Source organism: Aspergillus luchuensis, chromosome 3 (genome assembly GCF_016861625.1).
Source record: "Aspergillus luchuensis IFO 4308 DNA, chromosome 3, nearly complete sequence".
In the NCBI taxonomy this organism is placed as follows: domain Eukaryota; kingdom Fungi; phylum Ascomycota; class Eurotiomycetes; order Eurotiales; family Aspergillaceae; genus Aspergillus; species Aspergillus luchuensis.
The window spans coordinates 4,223,157-4,239,951 of NC_054851.1; the positions used below are offsets into that span (position 1 = coordinate 4,223,157).

The window sequence follows — 16,795 nt, forward strand, 5'->3', positions numbered from 1 at the left end:
CTTTCTTGGAATGGTGGGCTTGTATCTTGGTCCATATTTGTGCTTGTGATGATGGGAAATGAATAATGCAGAACCTTCAGCGAAAACGCCACCTATAGCGCAGATCCTAAGTCACATTTCTCTTGTTTACTTTTTGCAGCAACCGTGCTCACCTCAAAAGAATTATTCCTCATGGCACTGTATGTAGGAGGCGTTTTTCCACTGTCGACCCCGACTTCCACGACATTGCATGAGCTCACGTGTGACAGTCGTCTCGAATTCATGCGACAGGCCTTGCCTTACCAGAAGCCCCGGTGTCCTCAGCTTGCTTCTTGTGACATCTTCACCACTAGGCACCTGAACTGTCATACCATGCGGAACAGTATCCAGCAAATAGCCCACTGCAGCACCGCAGCCCTGATCACGCTGTATATCTGATGAGGACTCAGAAGGTTCCAAGTCACTTTCTCCACCCATAGTTGGATTAGACATGAGATGTAGTGCTCTTGCATATGGGGCGGGAGGACATTGCAAACAAAGGAATCCATGAATGAGGGAGTCAGCCAACGGCGAAGAGCGAATATTAGTGACGACAGTCCGGAGCTGGCTTTATCGTAATTCTTAATGTCTTTGACGGTCACCTCTAATAGCTGTATGATTAGAGGTATATCGGAGGCAATGACCGGGGAGGATAATGGATCAGCAGGCGACCTTCCAGGCTTCGTTTCCTTCGCCATAGCAATGCATGCGTTTGGAGAATTGACGATTCGGGAATAGAAGGCTGGATCCATAACCTCGAATTTCAGCTGCATGGGATCGTTGCCTTTTGAGTATTGTATAGATCTCAGACAGATTGTGGTTTTCGATACTGACTTGCAAGGTATGTATGTGACTTCCAAGTTCTTTGGATAAGAGGCAACGATGTGTTCGAGGTAGTTTCGGAAGAAGGTTTCTAGCGCCCTATTGAATAGGTTAGAATCTAGCCCAAAACATCATGCGGGATTCTGAGAGATGCAACTTTCCTTTCCCCGTTAGTCGCCCGTCTCGGCTCGCTCCCAGGCCGTATATCCGGTCGATCCATCATCCTCATAAGGTCCATGATGTGAAGCCGAATAGCTATAAAGAGAATTCTCGGGGTTGTCAAGGTAATATTTACAGTCCAAGTCAAGAGGAGACGGAAGATCTGGAAAGACGATGCGTGGTTCGGGTCGATGGGTGGTATCTTGCACCTAACCCTGGCTATCATTCTAGGACTTCCAGAGGGATCTAGAGTGGTCGTGTTTGAGAGAGAACGATTTGCCAACCATGACGCAGGCGCTACAGGATCCATGAACGTGCTAGATACGGTTTCTCCGACCTTTTCGAATGGACTGGCGAAGATCTCTTTCTTCCAGGTCGCTTTGTAGGCGTAAGTGTCACGTTGCGGGTTCAGCGAACATACCCTTCCGCCCTTATCTAAGTACTCCTCCTTAAGGTTCACGTGTTGTTGATGGTTCCCTGCTGGGTTTCCAGCATTCGTGTTCGTACGCTGTACCCTGAACAAGACGTTTCTTTTCTCATCAAATGAGTTGTTGATCTCCATAATCACCGCATCTAATTCCTTGCTTGGTGAATAAAGATACCACCATGTCACCACGCTCCGTTCCCACCACAAAAACCGCGGTACGCTTAGCATATACGCGTAAGGCCATTTAACAGGGTCTTCATTCTGAATACATGTCAGCTTAGCTCTCAGTCTCACAACATCAGACGGCATACATGCTCCTTCAAAAATTTACGTAACTTGATCTGTAAGCTGAGTGTGCCATCTCCACGGTGGAGGTATCTTGCCGAGTCAAAACTAAACCAGCTGGAAAAGAGGGACCTCAACCAAGCTAGAACTAGGGATCCCTCACTGCATTTATTCTCATGCACATCTTCTGCATCAATGGCAAGCAGTCGCCCGAATCGGCAGCTGAGTCCTATCGGTATCCCGACAAATAAGACATTGAAGGTGAATTTGTTTTTGATAGGTGATAGGCGAGTATGGTCAAGCGTGGCAGGAAAAAGAAAAGGCTTCCCTATGACGGTCTGGTCGCGCTTTGAGAGACATCTGATTTGACGCGAAGTAAATGAGACGAGGAGAAGAAAGCTCAGAAGACTGATGGGTGCTATTGCCAAAGTGGAGGCGAGAGTGGCTAGTATGAGATTTAGCATACAGGGCCACCCTCCCATATGAAAAGCCTGAATACTCTTGAAAAAAACAGCGTGAAGCAGGTATTCATCAAAGGATAGTGGCGGTAAAAGCTTTCGTGACACAGAACGCATACTGAAACAATTACTTTTATGTTATAGATCATATATGGCTGGTAACATCAAGAATGCCAAACAGGTTATCTGAACTAAGGAGTAAGGATAATATCTTTTTACGTTCCCTTTTCTATCTCTTTTATCTGAAGATCTTTCGTCTATACACCATGCATAAAGCCTTATGACGTGGTGCAGTTCACTCCGCCTCCACCGCCACGGTTCGTGCAGATATGTGGTACAACACATCAGGAACTCTTGCATCCCTTTACATAATGGAATCTACCGGATTCATGATCTTGGTTGGCAATTCCTTCTACCCTTGTGCGTTATCTCACTGGCGTAATAGACAGAGCACTTTCGATGCATGCGGTCTCCTCACTGCTTGACTCATTACAATCGTCAATATCCATGTCACAGGACAACCACGTTCGAAAACGTGTTTTTCTCCCTTTGGTTTAAAAAGGCAATAATCTTCTATCCTGGAGAGTCAGCCAATTTAAAACACGATCGTTCGATATTTGTAAGAAAAAGGGGATACGCTAGGCTGGTGAGATGAGGAGGTCGAGCATATGGTAACGGTGCAGCACAAAAACTATGAGCATAGATCACTGAGGTACGCAACCTAGGGGTACCAGAGAAATCCAAGCTCAACTACGGGACACGAACGACAAGGTGTAAATTTAGACACATCTCATCCGGCTCTAGTCATCTACAATTTCTGCTTTCATACTCTCTTAAGGTATTGTAACTCAAATTTTCGAATCTAATCTAAATTTGAATGCGCCCTTGCTGCACTCTCGCTGCTCGCTTGAACCTAAAAAGACAAAAAGGGATACTAGCATATGCAGTCGACCAGAATAAGCCAGAAGACGCCATTAGGGACTGCGACAATCCCACGGCTTTAAGGAAGTAATCCACACCGCCTTGTTCCATTTAACAAATCAGAACTAGATTGCCATTGCTAAGCCATTGCATGGATTGTTGGCTCCGGGAACCCTTCCAAGCCCCGCTCTCCTGTCACCTTTGGTTTGAGGAGCTTATACACGCAAGAACGACATCTTGTCCCCTCTCGAAGCAGCAAGCATTTTAGGCCGCAATGGAATTCAAATTTAAAGTCCTATGTGGATCACCGGAAGGGACTATTGTGGAGAAGGTGACTACTCGACGACTTGGCGACAATGATGTCTTTATCGAGACCACACATTCCGGCCTATGCGGAACAGACGAACACTTCCTCCATCGCGACCAAGCTCTTGGCCATGAGGGAGTAGGTGTGGTAAAGCACATCGGTTCCAGCGTAACAAGTGTAAAGGTCGGTGACCGGGTTGGATTCGGCTTTATCCGACGTGTGTGTGGAAGATGTGACAACTGTCTTAGTGGTATGTTGATTATTCCACGTTTTCGTGAATGCAGACTTGAAACTAATGCATATGGGACTCGTAAGGTTGTGACAATCACTGCAGAGAAAAGCGAGCATATGGCCAACATGACTTCGACGTTGGATCATTCAGCCACGGAACTGTCTAAGATGCCGATGCCGTCTATCCCATTCCGGATGGATACGATTCGGCTTATGCAGCACCACTTCTATGTGCTGGTGCTTCGGTCTGGGCTTGCTTGACTAACAATGGAATCCGCCCGTCCGATCGTGTTGGTGTCGTGGGAATAGGTGGTCTTGGCCATCTCGCGATCAAGCTTGCTGCGGCACTTGGATACAATGTGGTGGCATTTTCAGGCTCAGAAAGGAAACGTGAAGAAGCGCTAGAATTTGGAGCATCAGAATTCTATCCCTTTCCCAGTATCCAGGGGGGTGTCCGTATAAAACCCATCAAACATCTTCTGCTGTGGGGGAGCTCCAATGTTGATTATGCCTCGTAAGCATGATATTTATCATCTTGATATGCCCAAATTGTCTGACTAATTTTCGTCGCAGTCTACTTGATTTGGTTGATACAAATGGTGTGATCTATCATATTTCTGTGACCCTGGAACCTACTCCTATCCCTCTAGTTCCCTTCGGTCAGAAGGGGATACGGATTCAGGGATGTTTCATCACTTCGCGGCGCAATCTGCAAGAGTTATTGGAGTTTGCTGCGCGACATGATATCAAACCGACTATCATGAATTTCCCTCTTACCAAAGATGGCCTTGAAGAGGCATTTGAGAAATTGAGAGCGGGTGGTATCCGATACAGGGCAGTCTTGGAGCACCAGGCATTATAGACCCGCATTTTGGCTTGAAGTCCATCCACGAGAGGAGGTATTTTTCGAGTACCAGAAGATCTCGCAGTATCATGCTCTTAGGGTCTCTGACAAATTCTGGTACTTTTAGGTCGCATCTTCTTTGAATACCGAATAATGAGCCGATAGTATTATACATTCATGCGATTATGTAGTCTGTCTCGTCTCAGTCCATTGTAACAAAATTCCGAGTATAAATATAAGCTATGAAGTCCTGTCATTTCACTTTCCATATTAACATCCGTCAGTTAGGTCCTGTCTTGAGGTAGCCTCGTGTGATCGCTATGAAGACACCTGCTGTGAAGCAGAGCAAATCTTGCGTAGCTTTGTTAATGGAATTCAATTTCCATGGTTCCACAAGAAAACAACACCTGAATATCCCATATTAGAGCTTATAGGCAGGATGTACGTGAATGGCTAGATCATGCAAGGCTGAGTTGCAAGGCGGAACTACTCTTAACTAGTCAATTACACGGACGATCTTTATTCTCAGCGACCTAGATGATGGCAAAAAGTCCTGAATGATATGGCTTACTGTTTTAGTTTCTTTTTGACTTATTCAGAGAAGTTATTTAAGATATCTATTCCTAGCGAACAAATTAGATTTGACAGTCTGTCACGTTTCAAGAGAGAACTTGGGAGGAGTCAACCAACAATAGATGAGATATCATGAGTGAATAAAGATCTGGTAAGGCTTTACCGATTCAGTTCAAAGGCAGCTATTTGGAATTGCGGGCATGTTTCCTCTCTAAGTTAGGTCAAATATCAAAGATAAGCCGATAACTCATTAGGCCATTTGCTACAGCTATGATTAGAAAAGGGTTGAGTTTCGCTTCTGTTACCTGCGTCTTACACCGATAGGCACTGGTTAGTTACATCCATATCACGAAAAGGGTTCATATCGTGGTATATTGAAGGTCTAATGATTCCACCGGTTAGAGCTTGTCATATGGTGAGTGTAAGTGCGAGACTAGTAATCAAAACCACGCTAGTACATGCGGTCTCGAAAGCGCCCGCAGACCTACTCTCTAATTTGCAGTCTGACACATATAATAACCTACCAGCTGCTAGACATGTAGATGAAAAAGGAAACTGAAGTAATTAGACTATATGATGAATGAATCAATCTACATCGAGTATGTTGACATTTAGCAATCGCATGAACCACGAAACTTTCAGACATCCATCTTTATATTATCCCAATTCAGCTTTCCCCGCAAGAACAGGTCTAGATCTAATTGTTATGAAAAGCCAGAATATTAACTTCAAATTAAAATAAATAGAACAGGCGAGATGGTAAGAGGCGGGCCTAGACCATTGCAGCTGAGTTCACTCGCACGTCCCCCTCATGTGCGAGTGGGACCACCCGAATGTGCCGCCGCCGAAAGTCCGCCCCTCCAGCCGCGGCGAGTAATGCAAGTGTATTCCAACCTCACCTGTTCCTATCCAATCCCCACAATCATGCCAGTCCTCTCCATCCTCCCCGCTGACGTGCTCTTGCATGTCATCTCCTTTCTCGATCACAGCGGAGATGTCTACTCCCTTTCTCTCCTCAGTCCCTCACTGTTCACTCTCATTCACGGCAATGACCTTGTAAACAAAACCAAATACCGCTGTATCCGCATCACCTGCACACCAGACCTGAAACATGCATATAGCATCCTCCTCGACATTCTGCGTGACCGTAACCTCGCCAGTTATGTTCGCCACATCGAAATGGATATTCCTGTTCGCTCTCCGCTGAACTACAAACCACGGGAGTACGATCGCCCTGTCGACCCAGGCGACATGCAGCGTCTCCGTGTTGCCGCCACCCGGGCTGGCTTCATCGGCCCTGAACAGGAGAGACTACTCAACATGGCCATGCAGGAAATAGACTATGCTAAGGACTGGCAGTATCTCACTTACTACAAGTATGTTCCCTATTACTATTATTACGAACACGACACATCTAACCCCAGTCAGCACCCAAGAGGACGCCTATCACGGCAAATCCCCCTTCATTGCTCAGGCCCTGGCAGTCCTCCTCATCGCATCGTCCCCAAACCTAACTTCTCTCGCCATATCTCCTCCCTTCTGGGAATACACATCCCCCCGATTTGATGACCCTTCCGACAACCATCATTCCGCCGCCAAGATTGAAAAGTACCCACTAGCCAAGTTCCTTCAACGCGCCAGTTTGGGTCATTTCATCAAAAATGGAGAAACGAAAATCTCTTACTTAGCCAATCTCAAGTATTTCCAGATTCTAACTACAGAAGCCTCCAGTTTTCATATTGCGCGATCCCGCGCCTGTGCGCCCCAGGACCTCTGTCTCTGCATTGAGCTAGTGCGTACCCTTCCCAGCATCGAATCATTACGGATGCAGGCCATTCAGGGCTTTGGGACTGCGACTAGTGCTGCGCTGGAAGGTTTGCTTCTGCCCTCTTCGACGAATATCTCGCGTTTGGATCTGAGGGGGTGCGATTTCAAGTCGGATTTGTTGTGCAAGGTTATCCATGCAATGAAGTGCTTGAAGGAGCTGAAGTACTCCGTTGTGCACGGTGGCTGCTATGCGGGCTTTGCAGAGTTCTTTGACCGGTACAGTTTGATCAAGGCTGTCTTGCGTCACAGGGCCACGTTGGAGGTGTTGGATCTGGAGTTTGATGATCATCTGTCTCAGTTTGTCGCTGCTGGTGGAAGTGAGGTGCGAGAGGATGCTGAGGATGAAAGTGTGCTGAAGGAGTTTGAGTCGCTGAGGAGCTTGAGTTTGGGAGTTAGTTGTCTGTGGTATCTCGCTACTCGGATGGGTGAGTTGGGTGATATCGTCTTGGTGGATCATTTGCCATTGCAACTGAAGTACCTCCGCATCAGAGGCTACGAGAAGGGACATACGAAAGCACTGGACAACATGTTGGTTGGTATGGAGAGCGCGAGAGACAAGCACCCTGCTCTGTGGACAGTCCAAGGTATCAACGAGTATATTCCTGTAGGAAAGTAATTCTGTGTCCAGCATAGTTACCATAAAGAATGACAATATGAACATGTACATAATGAAACCCAAAAGATTCGACCAACTTCACTCATAAACCATCCACCCGGTGGACCCAATAACAATCATCGAAAGCATCACCGTCATCATCCCCGCCCCCGCCCTATCTGCCTTCGTGATCTCCAACCTCAAACCCTCTGGCACTGGCGCCGGCGCGGGTCCCGGCTCTCCTCCTGCTGGATTGCCTTTACTCGTGCCCCCTGTATCCTGCGTCACAGGAGGATCAACCCGACTGATCAACGTCGACTGCATCACCTCCAGGGCCGCCATCTGTATCCCCACATCATCCATCCCATCCCACTTCCGATCCGTCCACTTCAGCCCGCACGTCGCCTGAAGCTCACCTCCCGTGCATGTCTCCGCCGCGGCCTTGGCCGAGGCCCGCAGCTTCGGCATCACCAGATCATACGTGAACGGTGCCATCTGCGTCGTCGCAGCCATCCACCTCGCAAGGTACCCTTTGAAAGAGCGCTGATCGACCTGGCATGTGTTAACGGGCTCGCATGCCCGCTCGTACATTACATCGTCCTGGAAGAAGACAAAGCTGGCGTTGAGGATCCCTTCTGTCCTGGCTTTCCAGACAGGTGATTCAGTCTGCCACATCGTTAGCACAATACACTCTGTCCAAATACCACAGAACTGAAGGATAACCTACTAAGTTATACATCACAGCAGCCCCTAACAAATAAACCCCCGTATTATACGTCCACTCAATATAATTCCAATCCTCACACCCACTACTCACATCCGCGCCATCCCAAAACCGATACGTATCCGTCATGAACCCTACCTCGCCCGTCCAATCCCACACTGTATCCGCCCAGTCCGCATACGTGCTATTCCCGGTATATTTCGCCAACCTAGCCGCAAGATTGAAGAAACACCCATTGGAAATCGTATTCTTATAAGTCCACCCATTATTAAACGTGAATATCTGCCACCGTAGCCCGCCGTTACAGGTGCTCGTGTCCCAGCGTGCGGCTTGCGTGTTGAATACGGCTTGCGCCATCGCTAACCACCCTGGACTTCCTGAGGAGGGCGGAGGGTCGGGGAAGTTTCTCTCGGCGGCGGACATGGCGGCGAACGCCCAGAAGGATTGATCGTCGTTGCCTTCGGTGCGGGTTTGGTTGGCGGGCATAAAGGAACCGCTGGGCCCGGCTTGCCAGGTTATTCCTTGCGTTGTTATGTTGTTCCATGTGTCGTCGGAGGTGAGGTACCAGTATTCCACGAGGGCTGTGAACATGGCGCCGGCTTCCCACCAGTAATAGGGGTCCGGGAGGTTGCCTGGGTTGTCGCCGGGTTGGTTGCCCGTGTAGTGGGTTAGCATTTGGCGGGCGATGGAGTGACAGGCTGCTTTGATGGAGTCTATTCAAATTAGTCGATTGGTGATCGTGAAGTAGAGGGTTATGAAGGGAGTGATACCTGGATCGTCAACATCGTAGTCAATGGCCTGCACGACTACGATGAAGGTATACAGGATGTGCCATATTCGCAGTAACATGGTGATTTCTGTGGTGAAACTGATCTGCTCTGCTCACTGAGCGGCAGCAAAGTGAAAAGAGAAAGGAAGGAAGATTGAGTTGTGTTGATCGGTGATTTCCATCTACGCTACATTCCCATTCCCGCATCGGAATGTGGCATCTCATGCTTCCATAGAAACGGTCCCCACCTAACAAACCATCCAGGAACGCACCAATAGGGTTATAACTACCATTAAACTCGAGATTTGTGATGCAGTGTCAGGTCACACTGGATCTGGGGTTGGATGTTGAGCCAATAGGCAGTAGTTTGGGTGTGGATGAGGGTGGGTGTTTTGGCCGGATCCGGCAACGTCGCATTCCTGGGGTTGTAACTTGTGCACTTTGTTATTGTGGCTTATTGGTCGGGTGGTTATTGTCACATTTTGTCCTGATTATTTTGCTGCTTTGTTTGCTTGGTGGTACTCTGGGGTTAAGGAACCGGTGGTAGTGGGGGTGGGTTCGTTGGTAGATGATACGGGCGGACGACACCTTGCACTTAGCTTTGCAGTCGGGTGTACCAATGAAGAGTACTGATGGTAAACTGGGTTTATTCAGGTATCCTCGATGAATCTTAGGACCTGCACCAGCAGTCCTGTTCAATTGCTGTCTCGCCAACCATCCTACTTTATATAACCACATCCCCCTAACCCAACAAATTATTAATACGATTCAGTTCACAAGGCATCCTATGTTGATTCTGGTTCGAATGTAAGCTACACCTTCTTAAGAAGCCGTGTATCCGTCTTTAAGCGTATAAAAGCAGCCAAAATCGATGCTCCTAAAGCCATGAAACCCGCATACAGAATGGCCGGTCTGTACGCTTGGATCCCGGCGTCCTCGCCACCTGAGGCATCCAGAATGTAGCCCGCAATTGGGGAGCCCTGAATATCCCAATTAGCATCCCGATGCCAAGACATATCGACAGCACTGCACTCACCAAAAGATACCCTCCGGCCCAACTGGTAACAATCATACCCATGGCAACAGACACCCTAGCAGACCCAAACACGTTCCCCACAACCGTAGGAATAGTAGAGAAGAACCCCCCATTCGCCATCCCGTTGATGATCACGAACACGACCAACGGTCCAATGGACGTTGAGACAGGCCAGATGATCAGCATACTCAGGGCGCTGAGTAACAGCGAGACAAACAGCGTGTTGAGTCCGCCGATGGTATCGCTGGCAAATCCACAGGTCAGTCTTCCTAAAGCGGAGGAGAAGTTGAACGCTGCTACGACACCAGCACCTGCGGCAGAGCCCAATCCTAGGGAGTCGGTGTACAGGGGCAGGAAGAAGGGCGGAACGAGCAACGGGAATGTGGCGATGGCTCCGGCTGCGAAGAGGAGCAGGAAGCGGATATCACGGAATAGACGCCTGGTGGGTTGGGAGTCAGTCCAGCGTGAGGTATTTGTGAGGATATGGATGTCCTTACCACTCAACGAAAGCAGACGGGGGGATCGGGATTCGCTGCTTCACTAGGAAAGCTGCAGGGAGACCGGTTCCCATCGTAATGAATCCGAGAATACGGAACGTCCAAGCAGTGCCGACGCGGGATAGCAGTGCATCCAGGATGAAACTGATGGCGGCACCGCCCAGGCCACCAGCTGCATATACGATACCGTTGGCAATGCCGCGCTTTGCTTTGAAGTATTGTGCGGGTGTGATTGAAACCACCATGAAAGAGATACTACTTCATTAGCAAAAGCAAAGCGCTATCAGTAGGAGTAGTGGCGCGTACCTCGTTCCGAGTCCCATCACCACACCGGATGTAACAAAGAGTCCGCCAACCTCGTGGACGGCGAATCCGCTAAGGATCTCTCCCAGCCCGAGTAGGAAAATACCCAGGAGTGCCGACGTCCTGGTACCTAGTTTGCGGATCACGCGAGCATTGAGAATTCCCAGAAACGAAATGCACGCTGGTGCTAATGAGCCCACGAAAGACAGAGTAGATGCAGATGACACTCCTTCCTTGACCAGCGCTGCCTGTAGCACACCCCAGCAGTAGGACGTCCCGATAAACCACCAGGTGATTACTGCACAACCTGCGATAACTATCCACCCTGCTCCTCCTTCAGGAACTTCGGCATCGGCCAGACGTGAGGCTTCCATGACCTCGTCAGTGGGGTCTGAGACTGGCGCGACGGCATTTTTGGGAGCCCTCGACTCAAGCTCGATCGGGGGACCCTGCTGCCATTCGACGGCAGTGGTGGTTGACGTAGAAGTCATACTGAATTGATGATGTAGGTGACGCGATTGCTATGAATGTCTACGGATTGAAGAAGAGGTTAAGATAAACGCTAGTAGGGTGATAACCCTAACTGCCAAGATGAAACCTACAGTGCAGTTGAGTGAGTCAAAACTAATTGCATCAAGACTCCGTACAAACTTTATGATTAAGTTACCTAACTATCGCCCTCCGATCTCGGCTACAGTCGGGACAAGCGACGAATAAGAGGATCCATGGAAGGCGGCCGACAGCCGGCAAGTGGAGCGGATGTCAATGGCAGGGCGCAGAGGATTTTGTCCGCTTGCAACCTCAACATCACCTCGATCTAGGTCCGTATTCTGGTGATCATGTCCGCACATTATCCAGATGGAGCACGCTCACCAGGCGCTCCCTAAATTATGTGATGATATCTTATCCCTGCCACCGTTGTACGATGAAGACCCTGTTTTATACCCCGCTAGCGTAGATCCCATCTTCTCGCTACCGTCGGAGCTTCCTGACAGCTTCTCTCCGCTTGAATCCCAGGCAGATGCGACATCAGTATCTCCAGATAGCGGGCCTGCCCGTCCTGCCCGCCCTCATCAGCGTCTATCCGGGGAGGCCGTGAGAGCTCTCAGATCATGGCTAAACAACCACCCGGAGAACCCGTATCCCACGACACAGGAGAAGGATGAGTTGGCGCAACGCACCGGCCTGACTCGGGCGCAAGTCTCCAACTGGTTCATTAACGCTCGACGGCGTAAGCGCTCCAGAGGGTATATGTCTGCCCGTCAGAGCCCGTCATTTCTATCCCCCATGGAACGTTGGAGGAGCTCGCCACCAGAAAGTGAGGCCGCAGCCACGGACGACATTTTGCGAGCTCTCGCCGATAGCGATATCCCTGCCTTATCAGACAGCTCGCCATACACCGTTCCCCAGTACGCCTGGTCAAGCAACGACTCCAGTGGCTCCTTCATCCAGGGAGATGCTTCCATTAGCAGTTGTGCTCGCAGCCAGTCATCTAGCTCCGAGATATCAGTCGCCCTATCATCGCACAGGCCTCCCCAGCGCCCACCAACTCCACTTCATCGCCCACAATCTCGTCGTCATCGTCGGAAACACATCCGCCATGCAAATCGCCTCCAGTGGACTCGTCGGCCCTACCAGTGTACATTCTGTGCGGACACATTCGCAACGAAATACGACTGGCAGCGCCATGAAAAAGCCCTTCATCTTCCCGTCGACCAATGGCGCTGTTCTCCGGCAGGCGGGCTTATCGACAACAACGGCACACCCACGTGCGTCTTCTGCCAGGAAACCAATGTAGATGGTGATCATCTCGAAACAGTACACAACTACAGCATCTGTCTGGAGAAACCACCCGAGCAGCGCATCTTCACTCGGAAGGACAACCTCCGCCAGCACCTGAAACTAACCCACCGCGTCGATACCTTCCACGGAACAATGAACACCTGGCGAGAAAGTCGAAGCCACCAGATTCTCTCCCGCTGCGGGTTCTGCAGTGCAACATTCCAATCCTGGCAGGAGAGAGTCGACCATGTCGCAGAGCATTTCAAGCACGGGGCGGACATGAAGCAGTGGATGGGCGACTGGGGATTTGAGCCGGAAGTGCAGAGGCTCGTTGAGAATGCGATACCCCCGTATCTAATTGGGAGGGAGGCGCAGACGCCTGATCCGTGGAGGACGTCAGTTGTGTTCCCTATGCCGAGGGAGGAGGATGAAGAGGAGGATGAGATCCCGTTTCGGTGGGATGTACCGACTGCTTTGGATAGGTATTTTGATGTCCATCGCGACTTGTTGGAGTTTATTCGCAAGCAAATGGCCAACGGATGCAGACCGTCGGATCAAATGATTCAGGATCGGGCGAGGCTGTTCGCGTATGAGGGTGACGATCCGTGGAATCAGACGTACGCCGACGATTTAGTTTGGTTGGAGGCGGTCAAGCAGGAGGCTGGGCTGTTTTAGGCAGCAGGTTGGGTTTGATTCGAACAGTCTGTCTTTAATTAGCTTTTCATTTGGTTGTGAACTACCATCTCAGCGGCTTGCTGCATATGGTAGGCCTTAGGTCAATCTTTCAAGCATTTTTGCCGTTGGCATGTTATGCCCTGATCAACTCCAGCTTTTTATGCGCTAGGGTCAATATGTGGTGTGCTTACAGGGATCAATCGCCGGCGTGGAATGGGCTAGTATTACAATAGTTCAAGGACAAACAAAAAGAAAGACAAAGCCGAGCAGCCACTGTATCACAGAGATATAGTCCAAGATCCTGGCATATAGCTTCCTTCATGCATGTTCGCCTCAGATGGCGAATTCATGGAGCTATGGTTCTTTCTGCATAGAGTATTCACAGGACAGCTAGAGACAATCGGCGTTGGTTCGATGTTGGTGGCTCGTGTCGTCCGCTGGGCTGCCTCTCCCAATTTCATAACCATAGAATACTTCCGGCAATAAATTCATATAGGAATTGACATATTGTGCTTTCTTTCTTCCTTTTTGTATCATACTGAGGCAAGTGTGCGCGTAATGCCACTTTGTAGACCCTTTGGGATGGGATATCTCCGGGGGTAAGATCAACAGCGTACCGGGCGCATCCGTCGATCAAGGCCGCAGCGGTTAGTTCCTCCGCCCAGAGTTTGTACTACTGCGTTTCTGATTTCGAGTAGCAGTAAGCATTCAGTTCCAGGTTGATTGAATTTCCCGTCGTGACGTTTAGTAGGCTTTCCAAATAATAAAAATATAAATAACTGCGTTACACTGCTATCTAAAGGATATCATTCACAAAGTTACCACATCAGCCACAATTTCGGGTATCTATCAGGCCCTCTACGCCCTCGCCTCTCGGGCCTCGAATTCCTTCATTTTTATTTTCTAGTTCCTTTGACAACGCCATCTCCTACAATTCCGTCGGCCATGGCGCAAGTTGGGAACTTCACCTGGAATAGCGTATGCATACACCCTCCATATCTTTATCTTGGTCTCCTCCGTATTCTAAAAGAACTTACCAGACTACTCCAGCGTCCACCCTCAACTTCGTGCCCTGCTACCAGAACTATTCCTGCGCGCGTCTTGAGGTTCCCTTAGATTGGTCCGATACCACTGAGAATGACACCGTCATTTTGGCCATCATCAAGCTTTCCACGGAGGTCGACCATAGTGACAAACGCTACGGTGGCTCCATCATAATCAATCCAGGTACACATTACTCCTACAACATTAGATAGCTTGAAAACCTTATGTCATGATTACTCACTTTCACAAAAGGTGGCCCCGGTGATTCAGGAGTGCAAGAGATCCTCAACCGCGGGAAAGAAATCCAGAACATCGTTGAGAGCTCTGATAAGGAAGAGCGGTATTTCGATATCGTGTCGTTTGATCCTCGAGGAGTCGGAAACACCCTGCCCCCTCTGTCATGCTTCCCGGATCTTCTGTCCAGCTATCTCTGGAAGGAGACTGTACAGGCCGAAGGTCTAGTTGATAGCTCCGAGCATGCAGAAGACTATCTTTGGTCTCGCATGCAGGCTATCGGTACCGCATGTACAGATACCGCGAAGGGTAGTGCTGGTATTGGTCCCTACATGAATACCTGGAGCACAGCACATGACCTGCGCCATCTTGCCCAGTTACTGCAGCCCGATTCGAACCAAAATGCAAGGCTACAATACTGGGGCTACTCGTATGGAACTCTTCTAGGGATTACCTACGCCAGCCTCTTCCCAGACCAAGTTCATCGGATGTTATTGGACGGAGTGGTAGACGCACTAGGCTGGTATTCAGGACATCTCTCTACTTCCTTCCGCGATGCAGATCTCGTAGTAGACAGTTTCTTTCGCTATTGCCATCGAGCCGGATATCCCCGATGTGCATTTGCTGATGCGTCTGCTAATGCAATGTCTACTGATGAAGGCGAAACAGAAACGATAAGCTATCTTCAGAAGCGCCTTACTGACATCCTAGCAGACATAAAAGCCAGTCCGCTCTGGACTAGTCAACCCAGTCCTGAGATTATCACATACTCCGATGTCAAAACTTTGCTCAAAACTGCCTTATATGCCCCGAATGATCTATTTCCTATTCTTGCTATGATCCTATCAGACCTTGAACAGCGAAACGCAAGCAGCATGGCAGCATGGAAAGCTACTCTACGGGAGGAAACACAGCCCGCTCACTGCCTCGATTCTGCATGCCAATCTTCTGCTCCATGCCGTGAAGCCTGCCGCTATGGCTCTCGAATTGAAGTCACAGAGGGTATTGCGTGTCTGGATCTGAGTCAGAAATTATTCAATATCACGCAAGAGGAATATTCAGAACTATACCTCCAGCCAGTGATGGAGAGCAGCTACTGGATTGGAGATACATTTGCAGATTTCTATATGCAATGTGCTAGTTGGAAGGGTCAGGGTCCGGGGTCTTTCGAAGGTACGCTCACTGCACTGTCCATATTGCTGTTAGCTCAGGTGCATGCTAATTTCTCGGCAAGGGCCTATCGGTGCTCAAAATATGTCTACGCCTATTCTTTTTGTCAGCAATACTCTGGATCCAGTAACTCCACTTGCTGAGTATGTCTGAAGTAAATTTTATTGTCATTTGGGATATGCTAACTGCTTCATTAGCGCCCATGCTATGTCCGCCTTGTTCAAACGGTCCGTGGTGCTGGAGCAGCACGCTGAAGGTGTATGTTCATCCCGATTTCCCTCATGTATCCTCTTTGGTTTATTGACATTCGCTGCGGCATTGCTCTTATGCTTCCCGTTCGGTGTGTACGGAGCATCATATCAGGACGTACTTTCGCACGGGGGAGTTGCCGCCAGAGGGGACGCGTTGTGAGACGGAAACCCATCCTTCCTCGGCAGAGAAACAGGTCTTTCTGGACGGATTAAGGAAAGACAAACTTGTGATGAGTTCAACAACATGTTGTGATCAGGTGAGTTGTGGGGAGGACTAGAGCAACTATTTAGAGAGGTGCCTCACAGATCGGAATATAATTTACTTCCGCATCTTAGTCTTGCGTACAATGTGATATCTTGTAACATACTCCCTGCTGGCCAATGCGGAAGCTATGTTACCCCACGTCGAAAGAGAGACAGCTGGACCGGGGCCACGCACTGAGCACACGGAAGATCTCAAAGATTGCGGATCGGAAGGCTTGGTTCATTATTCGTCCAAATGTTTTTGCTGGGTCATAGTGGCTATACATGTAGCCAGACCAATTTTCAAGCTTATACGGAACACATACCCGATACTCAATTGCCCGAATCATCATGCGACGAGCGGCTCCAGCTTGTGAAGTGATGTCCTCAAAAACATCAATAGGTATTCCGGACACCGGTGCTTTCTCATTGGCATGCGTACTACAAACCACAACCCGAGAATAAATGAAAGGCTCAAAAAAGCCTCCTTCCACCAGCGGCAAACAGTGGTACAGGGGAATAGGGGCACTGCTTCTTTCTTCAGACTGTCTCCAATCAATTGGAGCAGCTCGAGTGGCAATGTCGCAGCCATCATTCAAG

The 16,795-nt window shown here is 49.2% G+C and overlaps 6 protein-coding genes across 6 annotated transcripts; 4 read left to right on the forward strand and 2 right to left on the reverse strand.

Moving 5' to 3' along the window:
* Positions 1 to 3,364: 3,364 nt before the first annotated feature.
* AKAW2_31417S (uncharacterized protein) lies at positions 3,365 to 4,490 on the forward strand (the record flags this gene model as incomplete). Its single annotated transcript, XM_041688040.1, has 3 exons — positions 3,365 to 3,647; positions 3,797 to 4,142; positions 4,202 to 4,490. 3 exons carry the CDS (start codon positions 3,365 to 3,367, stop codon positions 4,488 to 4,490), a joined length of 918 nt encoding a protein of 305 aa, XP_041541864.1.
* A 1,431-nt stretch (positions 4,491 to 5,921) lies between these two features.
* AKAW2_31418S (uncharacterized protein) lies at positions 5,922 to 7,488 on the forward strand (the record flags this gene model as incomplete). The annotated part of the gene is made up of 2 exons (XM_041688041.1): positions 5,922 to 6,421; positions 6,474 to 7,488. The coding sequence occupies 2 exons, from the start codon at positions 5,922 to 5,924 to the stop codon at positions 7,486 to 7,488; spliced, it is 1,515 nt and encodes a 504-aa protein (XP_041541865.1).
* Positions 7,489 to 7,566: 78 nt separating this feature from the next.
* DCW1_2 (glycoside hydrolase family 76 protein) lies at positions 7,567 to 9,040 on the reverse strand (the record flags this gene model as incomplete). Its single annotated transcript, XM_041688042.1, has 3 exons — positions 7,567 to 8,133; positions 8,195 to 8,904; positions 8,962 to 9,040. The coding sequence occupies 3 exons, from the start codon at positions 9,038 to 9,040 to the stop codon at positions 7,567 to 7,569; spliced, it is 1,356 nt and encodes a 451-aa protein (XP_041541866.1).
* Positions 9,041 to 9,837: 797 nt separating this feature from the next.
* Positions 9,838 to 11,287, reverse strand: AKAW2_31420A (uncharacterized protein; the record flags this gene model as incomplete). The annotated part of the gene is made up of 3 exons (XM_041688043.1): positions 9,838 to 10,435; positions 10,494 to 10,748; positions 10,800 to 11,287. The coding sequence occupies 3 exons, from the start codon at positions 11,285 to 11,287 to the stop codon at positions 9,838 to 9,840; spliced, it is 1,341 nt and encodes a 446-aa protein (XP_041541867.1).
* Positions 11,288 to 11,654: 367 nt separating this feature from the next.
* AKAW2_31421S (uncharacterized protein) lies at positions 11,655 to 13,253 on the forward strand (the record flags this gene model as incomplete). The annotated part of the gene is made up of 1 exon (XM_041688044.1): positions 11,655 to 13,253. The coding sequence occupies one exon, from the start codon at positions 11,655 to 11,657 to the stop codon at positions 13,251 to 13,253; it is 1,599 nt and encodes a 532-aa protein (XP_041541868.1).
* Positions 13,254 to 14,800: 1,547 nt separating this feature from the next.
* On the forward strand, positions 14,801 to 16,112 carry AKAW2_31422S (uncharacterized protein; the record flags this gene model as incomplete). The annotated part of the gene is made up of 3 exons (XM_041688045.1): positions 14,801 to 15,704; positions 15,766 to 15,844; positions 15,899 to 16,112. The coding sequence occupies 3 exons, from the start codon at positions 14,801 to 14,803 to the stop codon at positions 16,110 to 16,112; spliced, it is 1,197 nt and encodes a 398-aa protein (XP_041541869.1).
* Between the last annotated feature and the right edge of the window lie 683 nt (positions 16,113 to 16,795).